This window comes from Saccostrea echinata, unplaced genomic scaffold, assembly GCF_033153115.1.
Source record: "Saccostrea echinata isolate AGI-Se365-2 ecotype Australia unplaced genomic scaffold, CSIRO_AGI_Sech_v1 ptg000009l, whole genome shotgun sequence".
Lineage (NCBI taxonomy): Eukaryota > Metazoa > Mollusca > Bivalvia > Ostreida > Ostreidae > Saccostrea > Saccostrea echinata.
Window position 1 is genome coordinate 32,666,643 of NW_026889758.1, and position 17,487 is coordinate 32,684,129.

At 33.0% G+C, this 17,487-nt stretch overlaps 1 protein-coding gene across 1 annotated transcript; it reads left to right on the forward strand.

Moving 5' to 3' along the window:
- Positions 1 to 676: 676 nt before the first annotated feature.
- LOC133182227 (protein AF-9-like) lies at positions 677 to 17,272 on the forward strand. The gene is made up of 5 exons (XM_061316983.1): positions 677 to 829; positions 4,358 to 4,541; positions 7,194 to 7,420; positions 14,413 to 14,529; positions 14,871 to 17,272. Exons 1-5 carry the CDS (start codon positions 812 to 814, stop codon positions 16,902 to 16,904), a joined length of 2,580 nt encoding a protein of 859 aa, XP_061172967.1. The 5' UTR covers positions 677 to 811; the 3' UTR covers positions 16,905 to 17,272.
- Positions 17,273 to 17,487: the final 215 nt, after the last annotated feature.

Here is a 17,487-nt window from a genome sequence, read left to right on the forward strand (position 1 = left end):
GTAACAGGAAATAATCAAGCATCACATTTATTTACACGATATAAATAGGAACATAATGTGTTAAAACAGGATGTTAGTAGGGAGTTTTACAAAGTTTAATTTACCGTTCATGAATGTCACTGACGTGATCTTCTTCACTTTCCCAAAATGTCTACTAAAAAAAGTAAAAAATATTAGGACACACAGCGTATTTTCTGGGTCGGACATTAAACATTTCTGGGTAATCTTGGGATAGTACATGTACCTAAACAGCTAAAGTTGTTTGTCCTCGACTGGTCTGACCATAGTAATAACGGTTTATACACAGGGGACTTGCTCCCGGAGTGTAAAAATTATTTTAAAAAAAATCATATACCAACTACTTAAACTAGTTTTAGTAATTGTTATATGATCTTTGAATATTTTTTTTAACCTGTAAACTCCGGGAGCAAGCTTCTATGGTTTATGACAGAATCTTATTTGTAATAAAATTTTATTCATTATTTTTTTTAAAAAACAAAACAGTTACTTCAGCATTGTCCCATACAGATATAAAAAAAACAAAATCGCACTTGGTATGTACTAATGTCAGGTATAATTGCGTGTTGTTTAGAATGGATATTTTTAGCGCATGGAATTTCACAGTTTGATTCCGGGTTCTCTATCCTTGATTGGCCGTTTCGTTTTGGAGATTAGAATGAACACATGCGCAAGCGCTCATTTCCGCCTACACATGGTTTTTGTGTGATTTTCATAATTTTTTTCAACTCGTGGATGTTTCACAATACAGCTTTGAAGATTTCAAACACAGACTTTCACAGTTAAAGGGTAGATGAATATGTCATCTCAGGTATATTGTTGTTCATTTTTATCACACATAACCTGATTTCCCATGAACTGTCATTGTTCAATGTTTGTTGTTTATGAACTTGTGTCTGGGTTATAAATGACATTATATATCAATGAGTGATTTGTAAATAATTAATATCTCATTCATGTTTTTGTGTATTGGGAATTTCAGACATAGTATGAGACGAACGGTACATTTTTTTCAAAGTTATGTTTAGTTGCTTTACTTTTATTGATTTATTTTCATTCATAAAATCCTTTCAAATAAATGAATGGGATGTAAGTATAAGCACAATTAACATGCATCATATATCAATTTTTCAATGAAAAGACATTTTTTCTAGTTGCTTGTTGATTATTTGTCGGAATTTGCAGTTTTATATTGGGTGTGTCACTCAGAATTAAGGACGGTAATATGCTTACGGCCTGTTGACATTTTCATGGAAGTGGGCCACAGGAGCTTGTTTCATTAAATAAAGTATTCCATTCTTAACAACATAAGGTACTTCAGTAAATTGGGAGCAGAAAATGTATGTCATGCCTTATAGCTTTCAACTGATCTTATAATTTTTTTTAAACAAGTCTGGTACAGTATAGTAGTGGACTTCAAAGTTTTAAGTGCATATATGTTTCAACTGTTTTTGGATAAAACACATATTCCATGTTAAGGAAATTGAAAAGTAGAAAGTTTGTTTTTTGAAAAAGGCAGGCATGCTAGATATATGAAGTTCCACTAAGTGCTACTTTATCAGTCTTGTTTCACTGAAATAGAAAGTGAAATAAGATGGATTGAAAGCATAACATACATTTTTGCCCCCAGTTATCTTCAGTACCATTTATTGTTTATCTTGAAGAAATTTTTTGGTAAATGATATAAGTACCATCATGACCACGGAGAGGGTTGAAAGAGATGAAGTATAAACAAAGGTTATTATTGGATGCATGCATATAAATCATTATCATGATTATATGCCTGTTTATTTGGGGGAAAAAAATTCTTTTTCCTGGCTCACCTATGAAAGCATATAAAATTTTGGAATGTAGAAATGTATGCATGTGCATGATTTTAGTCTTGAATTTACTCAGGATATGTTTTCATTTTTGACTCGATCAGTAAAAAGTCAAATGAATGCTTGCTCATTATGTTTAAGAGCTAAAACTTTCTTTTAAAATATTAAAGAAAACAACTAGTTCAACAAATTCTGTCTTCCATCAGTATGTATATAAGAAATGAATGTAATTTTTGAAGATTCATGAGGACATGAACTACGACGCTTCACGCCGGCATATTTCATGAAGTGCGTTTGCGCTTCATAATAAATATGCCGGCGACTGAAGCGTTGTAGTTCATGTACCTCATGAATTTTCAAAAATTAATTCATTTCTTATATATTTACATTATTTTTCTGCTGAGTTGCCACAAATTACGCCATTCAACTGTCATTTTCTAAGCAAAACAGTTTGCACTATAGTTTTGACGTCAAGTACGGTATTATGACATAACAATGGAGATATTCATGCTCATCTCATGGTAGTTCATGGGAAAATGAGCAAGCTTCTAATTTGCAAAGAATCTTAAAGAAAAATACTTGGAAATGTAAATAAATGTATATAATTTATTCATTTAAATTCACATTTATGATTTTTCTTCATTTTGAATGTGAGCATACCGAAAATATTGAAAATAAATGCAAACTTGTGGAAAAATTCAAAGTTAATTGTCAAGGAGTGCAGAATGAGTCAGTGAACAGTGATGTCGATGTCTGATCATCAATTATACTTCTGTTGTTGTCTTTGAACTACATGTACAATGAAAATGAGAAAAACTTAACATTTTCACCTTTATACAATATGATTTTCTCAAAGACCTAAAATAGTTTTCATGCTGTATGGAGGGTCCTTGAGGTCAATTCATATAGGCATTGCCAACAAACAGTGTAATATTAGAATCACCTTTCATTATCTAGGGAATGATTTTTTTGTGTGTGGTCAGTGGATGAGGTGATAATGGTAACCAGCATGGAAGCTTGTGATAAAACATGCTCTCATGTCATATAAAATTCTCATACATGCCAAAAATACACATATTTATATTTACGTATGTTATGGTAGCATTCAAATCATTTCTCTGGAAATTCAGTCTTTTTTGAAATATTTTACTTTGATAAATATTGAAGACACCAATATTAAAAACATAAACTTATCAACCATTGTATAAATGTTGGAGCATCTAAACCTAAGAAGTGCACCACCACAAAGTCATCACTTGACTGCTATCAATAGAGAAATAAAAAAGTAAACAGAACAACATGCACAGTGCTTTGGGGTTTAATAATTTCTGTAAATAAAATATATATTGTATAAAAAGTGTTGCTAGAATCCTACTGTCCGGTGAGTGAAATAACTTTTCCACAAATTCATGCAAAACCTTATTGCAGTTAAAGCATATAACCGAAGAATTTTCTATAAGCCATCTTCAACCCACAATTCTAACAGCACTTTTTAAATATTATAGAACACAAGCTTTCTGTGGGGACTTGCTTTATATTTAAAGCAGTATTTGGTGTATTAATCTTTTGCATTTCTGGGATCAAGAATGACAGAGAAATTAAAGGTCAACTGGGATTATAGTGAATAACTGATTGTCTTCAATAAGGGATATAATTATTGAAAATAAATAAGCATACCCGGTTAATAAAATTCCATACAATCACATACAATATTCAGTGTGTTTGCTTTTCAACCCCTGTTTTACATAACTGTTTACATGCCATTTTGACCAATTTCTTGTAAACTGCATGTTCAGGCCAACAATAAATCAAAGTACTCATAGTACTATAAGCCGTACGTGCTCAGTAAAAAAAAAGTAATGATACTAATAAAAATAAGAGCTTTTGAATGAAATTTTTTTTAAAAATCTTACGAAAAAAAAAATCATTATGAAAGTAATTGATACACCAACATTTATTTTTGCGATGATATACCATGGACTGACTTAAGCAGGTCCAGAGTTAACCTGGCACTGCCGAAGGTCAACAAATGATTCAGTCTGGTTTCCTGACCCTTTTTTATTTGTCTTTTTAGAGAACCAGACTATGACTTCATTGACCATCAAAAAACCATATGCATATGAAATTAAGCTGTTTTACAAAAGACTGCGAGTTTTGAAATCATTACTTTTAATGTTTATTTGTATAAAAAAAATCTTCGTTTCATTTTTGTTGTTATATTGAACATTTTGTATTATCTCAAAAAACGATTGGGAGTTAGTATTATATTTTTACATGTAAATGTATTTTGCGTGTTTAGATGGCTGTGCAGTCAACTTCCTGCTTGAACAGGCTGACAATAGCCTTTAACCTTGCCCAGAAAAACAGTGTATGGTATATGTATTTTTATATACATGTACCTTTTTATTAATGAATTTGCTTCTTGTACAACTTTATTTAATAAAGTTGTTACTTAATAACACTTCATCAAGTACTTTGAACTTTGTTTAATCAGAATTTAATGATTACATTAATTTTAGAACTGTGCAGTACAAGTTAAGATCGAGCTGGGACATCGAGCCAATGTGAAGAAAACACCCAGCCCTGAAGGATTCACCCATGATTGGACAGTATACGTCAGAGGTCCAGAAAACTGTAACATCTCCTACTTCATCGAGAAAGTAGTCTTCAACCTGCACCACAGTTTCCACAATCCAAAGAGAGGTACAGAGTTTCTTTAGTTTAGTTTCCAAAGTTTCATTCATTAGCTTTTGATTGAACTGTGTGTGAACTGATGTTTATTTAATGATCTTTATTTGTACTTCCTCTTTGAAATTAAAGAATGCCCTGAAGTAATGCAGAACTTTAATTTGTTCAAAATTTAATTGTTTATATATATATCCTTTGAAAATTACAAGAGTCCATTAATCAATTTGTGTATGAGCTGTCTTCAGTGTATACCTGTACCTACAGAACTTAGTTGTCCAAGACCCATTGATACACTCATGTCAATAATCTTAATCCTTTACTGAATGATTTCAAAATCTGCATGTGCCCCATTACTTCCTCATGTATTCAATGGAACTTAAATTGATTTATGAGAATAAAATGGTGGGCTTGACCTTCTGACCTTGTCGTTTGACTTTAGACGAAAATATGTAGGTGCTTCCCTTAAATATATCCTTTTTAGCTCACCTGAGCCGAAGGCTCAAGTGAGCTTTTCTGATCACATTTTGTCCGTCGTCCGTCCGTCCGTCTGTCCGTCTGTCTGTCCGTCTGTCTGTCCGTCCGTCTGTAAACTTTTCACATTTTTGACTTCTTCTCAAGAACCACTGGGCCAATTTTGACCAAACTTGGTACAAAGCATCCTTGGGTGAAGGGAAATTTAAATTGTTAGAATGAAGGGCCAAGTCTCCTCACAAGGGGAGATAATCAAGAGAAGACAAAAATAGGGTGGGGTCATTAAAAAATCTTCTTCTCAAGAACCACAGGGCCAGTAAAGCTGAAACTTATATGGAAGCATCCTGGGGTAGTGTAGATTCTAAATTGTTCAAATCATGACCCCCGGGGGTAGGGCGGGGCCACAATGTGGAATCAATGTTTTACATAGAAATATATAGGAAAAATCTTTAAAAATCTTCTTCTCAAGAACCACTGGGCCAGAAAAGCTGAAACTTATGTGGAAGCATCCTGGGATAGTGTAGATTCTAAATTGTTCAAATGATGACCCCTGGGGGTAGGGCGGGGCCACAATAGGGAATACAAGTTTTACATTGAAATATATAGGAAAAATCTTTAAAAATCTTCTTCTCAAGAACCACTGGACCAGAAAAGCTGAAACTTATGTGGAAGCATCCTGGGGTAGTGTAGATTCTAAATTGTTTAAATCATGACCTCCGGGGGTAGGGCGGGGCCACAATAGGGAATCCAAGTTTTACATTGAAGTATATATAGGAAAAATCTTTAAAAATCTTCTTCTCAAGAACCACTGGACCAGAAAAGCTGAAACTTATGTGGAAGCATCCTGGGGTAGTGTAGATTCTAAATTGTTTAAATCATGACCCCCGGGGGTAGGGCGGGGCCACAATAGGAAATACAAGTTTTACATTGAAATATATAGGAAAAATCTTTAAAAATCTTCTTCTCAAGAACCACTGGGCCAGAAAAGCTGAAACTTATGTGGAAGCATCCTCAAGTAGTGTACACTCTAAATTGTTCAAATCAAGACCCAGGGGATAGGGCGGGGCCACAATAGGGGGAATCCCAAGTTTTACATTGAAATATATAGGAAAAATCTTTAAAAATCTTCTCAAGAACCACTGGACCAGAAAAACTGGAACTTATGTGGAAGCATCCTGGGGTAGTGTAGATTCTAAATTGTTCAAATCATGGCCCCTGGGGGGAGGGTGGGGCCACAATAGGTATTACAAGGGGGGAGTCTGGTAATGAACAGCATGGCCAAAGTTACTCAGGTGAGCGATGTGGCCCATGGGCCTCTTGTTTGAATTTGTAAATACTAATTCCCAAAGTTGATAATAAAGTACTACAGATATCACAATTATATTGCATAAAAATATTTTCAGATTCTGTAGGCCGCAAGACAGACAGACAGGCATTGTGATTACCAGAGTGCATCTAAATTTTTATGTAGAACAAAATGAAAGCTGGTGCAATTTTTGAAAATCCATTGCAATTGAAATGTTATGGTTCTTTCTTAATCATGATAATGCAGAGATTTAAAATATTCATGATAAGTCTAAAATGGGAAATTTTAAGACTCTAAAACTCTTTAAGATTGTCTGAACAAGTAGATCAATACATGCATCTAATCTATCCTCTCTAAACCTCTATAACAAGGGAAAAAAGAATGCCAATAATCAGATTGCTTATTTTTAACCCACACAAAGTTTGATTAAATTTGGTTTTGTTTCTATAATTGGAATAGTGGCATAGGCCTAAACTTGTAAGAAGTTGAACAATTAACAATTATCATGATTCATGTGAAGGAGCAGATACTGAGAGGAGTAATGCACAGAGGAAAATAAATCAAGCTCAGTGTAGGATATGCCACAACAGCCAATTTCAGTATTTCTTGCAGATTTAGCATTCACATAATCTGTTAGACTATGAGTCAAAACCAGGAGTGCTTATGTGATGCATGTTAATAAAAATTTTGAACAAAACCCAAAGAATGAGTGGAACAAATCAGTAAAACAAACAAATATTGTGAATGACAACCTATATAGATATGATATGTAAATTATTGTTGTTATTTTTTGCGTACTTTAAAAGGTAACTTTTGTTTTACATGTATTTGAAATTTATTGTGAGTTATCAGAAACAGAATTGATGAGCATGCAAACTCTGAAATTTCAGTGCTGACTGAACCACCCTATGCAGTGCAGGAACAGGGTTATGCTGGTTTTGAGCTGCCAATTGACATTTACTTCAAGAACAAGGAAGACCCTAAAAAAATTCGGTTTAAATATGACCTCTTTCTGAAGTTAGAGGACTGTCCACCTGTCAATCATATCCGATGTGAAAAGCTCACTTTTCAAAATCCTACAGATGAATTCAAAAAGAAACTTCTTAAAGCTGGAGGGGTAAGTAGAAAATGTCTAATGAAACCAATTACTTTGTACTATATTTTTTTGTGGCTTTTGTTTATGATTATAATATTTATTTGCATATTACACCCATATAGGTCAAGCAACTACATAAACAATTAAAACGGTTTTATTTTAAGGAATGAATTTAATAGCTACCCAGTTTATACGGTATACAGTGGGTTTGGGGCAGTTTATGCTTTATAAACCGTGAAGCGGTTTATAAAAAAGCGTAAACTGTTCCAACCCACTTTATACTGTATAAATTGGGTAGCTATTAATTTCATTCCTTATAATTTAATTTTTATTCATTTAGTGTAAGAAAAAAGATGATTGCCCTTAAAAAATGACTTCAAATTGTACAAAATTTAAATGTAACATCAGGCAGATCAATACGTTTTTGACGCAAGTCATTGTGACGTAGGCAACCCAATTTATGCGATATAAAGTAAATTTTTATCCAATCAAATACTGTGTTATAACCAGAATTAAACTATAGTACAATGTAAAAAAAAAAATTTTGACTGATATGAACCTCAGTATATACTTTCAGAGGATTGAATCTATTTATTTATATGATCTTCAATATGTTCAGTTAGAAATGCAGTATTATACCTTTACTTTGATACTTCTCAACTGCTACCATATTTTTATGGTGATGGGTGTTTCTCTTCGTCAATATGTTCCTTACATTGGGGGAACTGAATAAAATTTAATAAGACTTTCACAGAATCCATAGTGCCATTGTGCAACTGCTCTTTTATGTTTTGATCACCCTCATATTTGGGGTTTCCCAATGCAAAAAATGCAGACTGCCATTCTTTCTATAATATTTGGGGTACCCATCTCTTATTTGTAGCTTCCCCTTTATCACTGAAAAAAAGTATAATGAGACTTTACCAGAATCATTATTACATAGTGCCATTGTGCACCTCCTATTTTATGTTGATCTGACAGATATTTGGGCTTTTCCATAGCAAACACAGAGTTTGCCATTATATTTGTATGGGAGTATGGGGGGTGTCAATTTATGAGCTCATGCACTGTTCACAGAATCTCTAGTTTTAAACTATGTAATTTTTGCACTACTTCATGGAATTTTAACATATTCACCTGGTTTTTATACCTCCCACAAACAAAGTTTTGTGGGTATGTAGGGATCACCTTGTCCTTCTGTCTGTCTGTGCAAATGTGTCCGGTCCAAATCTTTCTTAAGGAAGAACATTAGAATCTACTACTTCACACAAAGATTGTTCATGACCAGAGGGTGTGTCATGACCTTGACCCAAGGTCATTTGGGCAAGTTCAAGGTCACCGAAAGGTGAATAAACTTGGTGAGTTCCCATTTTACACAGATTGCTTTTGACCTGAGGGTAGTTGACCTTGACCCAAGGTCATTTGTGCAAGTTCAGGGTCACTGACAGAACAAGTTCATAATTCGTGTCTGGTTCGTATCTTTTTAATGGAGAATAATGTTGGGATGTTGGGAATTTCCACTTCACACAAAGATTGCTTATTACCTAAGGGTGTGTCATGATCTTGACCTATAGTCTCGGTATAGAAAAAATGAATAAATAATGCATCCATACTTTCCAATAGAGAAATACTTGAAAAATTGTTGTTGTTTTTTTCAATGTAATAAAAAACAATGTTATTATGAGTATTGATGTTTTATTAGGCTGCATCTTAGTTTCATTCATTAATAAAATATAATGAGCAATTACCGGTAAAATTTCACTCGAAATGTTTAAACAAAAAGTGAACACCTCATAGATCCATCAAATACTAGTATTTATAGTGACTTGCCACCTTCTCTGAAAAACACCGCGAGGGGGTATTTGTCCATTTTGGACAGTTCTAGTTCTAGATTGTCAATTTTTTAAAAAATGATTTTATAGTACTTGAGTACTGTGAGGGGGATGAGAAGAGTGATGTTCTTATCAGGAACTTACTTTGAATTAGACAAACTAAATAGACTCATATTTGATACAAAGATAGCTTGTAACAAGCTTTGTTGTTCTTGTGTTTTTGTTCATTGTCTGTTAAAGGGGCTTGGACACAGATTTTAAGTTAATATTTTCTCAAATTTTCTGTATAATATCACCACTCACACAGAAATATAATAAAAAACTTATTTTATCTTGAAATTATTGAAACTACAAATTTCGGGACACGTTTGATTGACACATCCTTGCACTTTCACACAGTAAACTTTATCCTTAATACTTAAGTAAAAATTTTGTTGTGTATTAATGAACGTCAAATTAGCATGAATGCACACACATGCACATGTGCTTCGCTCTGATTGGCTGAAATAAAAAATCTCACTATCTTGTTTTTTGACATAATACTTTGAAATTTGAAATAAAAGTATATATTATGAGGTTCTACAGTATGTTTCATGTGGAAATTCTGGAAAGCATGCACATTCATGTGTGCTGCAATTTGATTGGCTGAAACCTTAAATGGCTATAACTTCTTTAGTTTTCAACAAAACAGAACAAAATTTAGAATATATGTCATAGTGTGCTATTTTGTGTAAAGATATTTTTTGTAACTATTTAGGATTTGACTTTAAAGTTTAATTGACATTTAGGATTTGACTTGAAAATTAATTAATTATACTCATATGTGTTATGACAAACATTTGACAAGACTCAATCTGTTAAGATAATTATCTGTAATTAATGGCATATGCATGGTCACTTGGTTTCAGCTTAAATAAATATCTGAGTGGTCATCATGAGTGACTCTATGTCTTATTTATAATTATACTTAATTAACCTCTTCATTATAAATATACTGTTAGGAATTTATTCCACAGTCAGAATATTTTGGAACATTCTATGACACACTGCTTATGTCTATTACACTGGCTAAATAAGAGACTGTCCACCAGTCTGCCAGTAGACTAAGTAGTGTGACGGCTAAATTTATTTTATTATTTTAAAAGTTTATTTCACTTTTTATTTTATCTACCGACTAAAATCTCCTAATTCATGCTTCAATTTATTTGTTTTGGCTTTGTTTTTTTTTTATCATTGTTTATCCAGTAATTGAACTAAATTGTACCCTAATAAATTGTAAAAACTGTCTCGCTGTCTTCGAGTTATAGCTCTATGCATATTCGATCTTGGTGTTGTTAAGCCTAAACATAGGCTGACCCCCTGTCTCTTGGTTAGGGCAATGTCAGAGTTAGTTCCCCTTATCTACTGGTGCCCTGTACCTCGGTGACATATATATAGGTATTCTGGGTTCCTACATTATGCTGCTATCAAAACTGAATGTAAGGACATGCATGCATGTGTGCTGAAATCTGATTGGCTAATACTTTATAGGTTGTATCTCTCTTACTATTCAATAAAATTCTTTGAAAAACTTGAAAAATAAGTATATATTGAAAGTCTTTATAAGAATATATATATGAGAAGCCTAGAAAATACATGCAAGTGCGTGTGCTGAAATCTGGTTGGTAAAGTTGCTTATAACTTTCTTAATTGTTAATGAAAGAGGATGAAATTTAGAGTTAGTATAAATAATACAAGTTCCTACATTATTCACTCATCAGAGATGAATACGAGGACATGCATGCACGTGCACTGATTTCTGATTGGTTGATAACTTAATAGTCATGTTGCTGTAACTTTTTACGTTTTCAATGAAATTCTTTGAAATCTAAAATGGGGCTTTTTATTATGGCATTCTATAAGATGATGTACATGTATATAGTTATTTTCGAAATCATGTGCATGCACATGTTCTTAGATCTGATTTGCTATGTTCATTGTGCTATATATGCTTAGCTATTTCCCCAAAATTTTTTGGAAAATATGTTGAAAAAGTTCATAATACAAAGATTTTGCTTAATTTAATGAAGCTGATAGGGAATGGGGTACCAAAGAGAGTAAGGAGAGGGTTTGGGGAATATCTGTAATGGTCTCTGTTACAATTAGAACTAGTTCTGTTTTTAATTATTTTATCCTTCTATGTATCCTTTACAGTTTAGTGTTATACTCAGGTGACTGTTAAGGCCCTTGGGCCTCTTGTTAATATCTTGTCTTGGCCAAAACTTTTGAAGATTACTGGGCACAAAATGTGCTCTTAAGCTGAAGGTTACTAGCTTCAGCCAATTAATAGGAATGAGACCTTAATATAAGAAATATTGAAGGAAAAATAGTAAGTTCTCTCTACAAATATTGTCATGATTATAAGAAACTTTGGAAAGGAATTCCATGAGTGTCAAATTTTCCATAAAAGTCAAAGAACAGAATTACCAAATCAAAAATTTCACATTCAGTATTATGTAATTCTAATTGGAAATTACTACAGACAACAGATTTACAGGAAATACTTGGTGCTATTAAGTCAGTAAAAAAAAAAAAGTATCGAATTCCAAGGAAATGACTTCTCAATATCACCACATGAAGTAGGGTCTTCTGAGTAAAGTCAGTGTCCTCAATTGTAAAAGAACACTCTTCCCATGTACATTTTCTTTCAGTACATTAGTTAGTCATTTATGAATATTGGTTTGCTGTTGAGAAACAAAATTCAAGGTCTGCTGACATTTACATTTTTAATATATACACTGAATAATTATACTTTAACACTCCTCAAAAAGTTCACAACAAAAGTGTTTATGTGCAGGATTTACGTAAATGAGAATGAAATTGACATGAGAATGAATCAATATTTTAATGCACAAGCCAAAAGTTTAAAGATCAACAATACCAGTCAATGATGGTGTTACATAGAGAGGACTAAATCAAGAATCAAGTGTGTGTGTATATATATATGTGTGTTTGTGTGTATTAAAACATTATTTTATTTAGTTGTTTTTTTTTTATTTCAAACTTTGAAATTTTAATACCAATTCAGTGCACTTGGAAAATTTAGGGCAGCTATTACATCTGCTCTTTAGAACTTGATAGTGGTAGTCTTAATGTATGGTTTATATAAAACACTTAACAATAGTTACATGCATGTAAACATCTTCAATTTTTTTTTTCAAATACTATCAATCCCCCCCCCCCCCCCCCCCCCCCCCCCCCGAAGAAAAAATCAGAATTGAATCATAGTCCTGCAAACATATTACATAACAATTCCTTTGACCAACACTTTCTAGGTGTATCTGTGGTAATATAAGTCGTTACTGACTCTGCTCACTTTCTGTGACCCAGAGGTCAATTTTTTTGCTCATTTCCTATCCTAACATGTCGACTCTTGACATATCTTTTTTGGTATGTGATTTCACAGCAGTGCCTGTAAAATTTGTGCTGATTGATAGATAGTGAATACTCATTCATAGAGGACAAATTATATATATTATATCACACATGTTGTGCTCATTTTCACTGAAAATATGGAATTTTCATTTGTGACAGGGGAACAGTTTTACATACTGCTTTTCTCAGAAAATATATAGGACATGTTTTGACATGTTTTTCACATGTTAATTAATGTGTTTTTGTTTTTATTTGAGAACATGATATTGTTCAGGAAACACATTCAGTTATTTTGTGTAGTAACAATTAAAACCTGTGATTAAGTAATGTCAGATACATGTATTTCAATAGCCAGAAGTAATAGTCTGTAATTTATCACCACTATTCAAAACCTAGAGAATTAATACTGAAAAGGGTTACATATTCACTATATATAATAAAAAATATTTTAAAAATCCTTGAATGTTTTCAAAATGTTGAACTTCAATTTAAGGTTTTATCTCTAATTTTTCTTATTCATGAATTAAACAATAGAAATGATAAACTATAGTAAATTCCAAACAAATAACAAACTAATCATAATATTTTCTCTGAATTGTTTCTTTCTCTCTCTCCCCCCCCCCCCCTCCATCTCTCGTGTGTGTTTTCAGTATAAGCACATAAATAACAGAGATTCACAGCTGCACCATTAACAGGTATATTTACAAAAAGACGTGTGATGGTCCCAGCATTATTTTAAAAATTACTCTCTATTTGTTGTGTATTTCAATCTAAAGTTTATTAATAAATGAAATTAAAGACCATTCACTTACTTCAGAATTCTCCATTGTTATTGTATTAAAAAGGAGACTTAAGAAAATACACCATTCTGAATAATTTGTTCATTTGAATAAAAAGGATGTACTTCATTATCCTTGATAATTGTTAAAAACTTATTTGAATTAAACAGTGAAAGATTTGAAAAAAAGTAAACAATGGGGCCCAGGAGAAATCAGGAGATTTCAAACAGGTGCGAATCTCTGTTATTTATGTCTCTGGTATAATTAATATGTCTCTGGTATAATTAATAATTATTATTTATATACATGTAGGTTTATTAAGTATACAAGTACAAAGTACAATATTAAATCAGATTAAATAATAAATTTCGAGATTTTGTACATAAACATGTCGAGTCATTATACTTTAAAATGTAAGCTGTTGTTAAATATCTACATACATGTTTTGTAAGGTTTCAAGCTCATGTTTCAGAACCAATACAGTTATAACATATGGCTTTAAAATTATTTATCAATAAATTGATATCTGTCCATACTTGATATCATTGAAGTGTGTAGGAAATCTTTATAAATAATTCAAAAGAATGTTTAAATTTGTGTCAATATAATGTATAGTAGCTGTAGGGCAAGAGACTTCCTTGTTCAGCTTTTGTGAAATGTACTGACCAGGGAGTTATGTCATAGTATGTTCTGTCTATCAGGTAGGCATGGTGTGTTTTTATCAGCTGGTAGACTATCTTCACCAACATTGGATGTGTAATTATCACCCGATTAGTAGTTACCAAGCACCAAGTAGTTCATTCCTGACACTGGGAGGTTGAATACAAAACAAATATAGTGTTTAGGTATTAGTATTTATCCATATACCAAACATATATATATAAGATGTATATGTTGAATGTTAGTGACATTTTATTTCTCATGCTGTAATCATGTTGAATACATTTTATTTAACAATTAAAACTTCAAATTAATTTTAAATTTTCAGGTGCTTGTTGGACCAACTGGTGAGCCAATGGGACAAATGGGAGATTTTGGTGAAATTTTTGATGCCCCCATAAGCCTGGATGGCAGCAAGAAGCCCAAGTCAAGTAATTCTAGCAAGGTGAGACATCATTAGAAATTAGAAAAATCAATTTTAACTTTAATTCTTAATGAAACAAACAGAGGCATGGAAAAATTGATTCACAAAAGCCACTTATGTATACAGTTCTAGCATTTTTACAGAAGTATACCTTGTGGAGTAAACAGTTTCATTGATTACCATACTAAAAGTTTTATGCCTATGTTAATTATATACACAATTTGAAGTTTTATGAAAGGCTTACCGTACCTTTATTTACGTGAATCATATATATATTTATTTCTCAATAGAATAGCTATATTAAATATGCAAACTCAGTGTATATTTGCTGTTTCATTGTACAGTATTTCTGTCTTTTACAGGAGAAAACTAGTAAAGAAAAATCAAGTTCCAGCATTAAATCATCATTCAAGTGTAGTGCAATACCTGGGACATCATCAGCAATTTCCAAAGATGTATTAGGCATTGAAGACCGAAAGGACAAAAAATCACCCAAGGAGTCTAGCCAGCAGAAACGTTCCCATGAATCCTCCAGTCTTGAAGGAGTAATCCTGCAAAAACGTTCAAATGAACCTTCAAGTTATGAGGGGATAAGCCAGCAGAAACGTTCATATGAATCTTCAAGTCAAGAAGGGGCAAGTCAGCAAAAGCGTTCATATGAAGCCTCAAGCCAAGATGGTGCTGTGATGAAAAAACCCAAACGGCTGTCATCTGTTTCTTCACCTTCAGAGGTCAAGGTCAAAGAAAAACATAGGTCAAGTGAGAAAAGAAAGCATTCAAAAGAAAGAGATGGAAGTAAGAGTTCAAAAGATTCACACAAAGATCATCATCGACGAGAGGTAGATTCTCAGGAGAAAGATCCAAGAGAGCGTGATAAAGAGAAATTGAAACGAGAACATAAGGATAGAGATGGAAAGAAAGATTTGTTTAAGCACAGAAGTTCTAGTTCAGTGACAGATTCACCAAATCCACAAGCTCACAAGTCTAATAGCTCTGAGAAAAAAGATAAACATTCATCAAAAACATCGTCAGACAGTTCAAGAAAGGAAATTAAACAAGATGATCGAAAGACTGAGAAGAAATCTGATTCAAGTAAAAGTAAAAGGTCAGAGAACAGTCATGTTAGAAAAGACAACAAGGATGACAAATCTTTATCTACAAGTAAAAGTGGTTCTCTGAAAGTGGACAAAAAGGTCAAGCAAAGTTCCAAATCCTCTAGTAAAGTCCCAGACACTATAAAGAGACCGGGTATGTCTACTCCAGAGACAGCCCCTCCAAGGAAGAAATCAAAGGTCGAGGAACTGTTCTCATCATCGGAGGATGAATCATCTGAGGATGAAGATGAAGATGTTGTGAAGGCTATTATTGAGAATGTTGAAAGAAACATCGACAAAAGTGAGTCAAGTTCAAGTTCTGATTCAGATTTGGAAGACGAAGTGGTGAATGTATGGTCATCACCAGCCACCTTAAAACTATCTCCATTATCACAGAAAGGTGTTACAAAATCACCATCATCTGTCAAAAATTCCAGTTTTCATAAAACATCAAGGGCTATATCTCCTGCTTCAGAAAAAAGTTGGTCTTCAAAATATTCACCGACAGGTTCCACACATTCACATACATCAACTTCTCATAAGCGTGTTTCATCCAAGCATTCATCTAAAGAAAAAGACATATCCAAGCATTCCAAAGAGTCCAAATCTCAGAAATCCACACCCAAATCTTCCCATTCATCATCAGAAAAGAAAGACAAAGAATCTTCTAGAAGATCTGAGAAACATGCATCCAAAAAATCATCAACACCTTCATTTACTCCAAACACAGCTCTCACAGAGAAAGCTGAAAAACATTCGAGATCACATTCAAAGGAAAGGGCAAGACCGACAAAGAATGCTGATGATAAGAAAACAAAGGATGTGAAGTTATTAACTGACATAAAAAGTGAAAAGATTGACTATATTCCTAAGTCCCTTGAAAAAACAGAATTGAAAGAAAATGTTTGCAAATCAGAGAATTCCAAAGAAAATTTCACAAGTGTAAAACCTGAAAAGTGTAGAACTTTCAGCATTGAGTCAAATGAACCAAACTATCTTAAAAAAGAATATCTATCTGAAGATGATGACATTGATAAACAGGATAATGTGACTGAAACCTATAACTTTGAAAATGGTTATGGACATTTGGGAACAGCCCCAAATGGAGAGGATCTGATAGAACTTTTGAAATTACATGAGAAGTTGGAGTCGATGCAAGACACTTCAGTGATTCAGAGAGTGGTGCAAGAAATTGAAAAGACTGGCTTATACAAAATCAGTGAAAAAACTTTTGATTTTGACCTGTGTGAACTTGACAGTACTACAGTAAAGAAGATTCATAATTTTCTGTGCTCTGTGTAGATATGGTCAAGAAAGAATTTTATTCAGAATTGCTCATAGACTAAGAATGATTCTTTAGAAAGGTAAGGATATGGGTGTAGAGAAGTTTAAATCCATTTTATCAATGATCTCGAGGCTGAATGAATTATTTATTTAATGATGGGATGACAGTGTGAGTTATACTTTTAGGCCTGAACAAAAATAGTTTTTGGTCATTCACGTCATTGTTAACAGTTATTCTGTTTTGTCTCTAAGAGTTGTGAATTCAGTATTATCATTTTTTTTCAGTGATGTTCAGGGTTCGACACTAACTTTTTTACGCTTTAGTCCGGCCGGACTAGTGCTTCCTTACTTTTACTAGTCCGCACGCGATTTTATGAGTCCGTCAAAAAAAGGAAACAATGTTTTGTAACATTAATTTAAAAATAAACATTTCAATATAAGTTTTTTAAATACTTTTATTAAATAAACAAAGCATTTACGTGAAAGGGTTTATTCCCCAGCATGGATTCGTTGAAATCTCGTGATCAACGAGTACGATCGCATTCCCGATGTCGTTCTTTTTCTCTTGCATTACATCCAAAAAAAAAAAAAACGGTCCTTC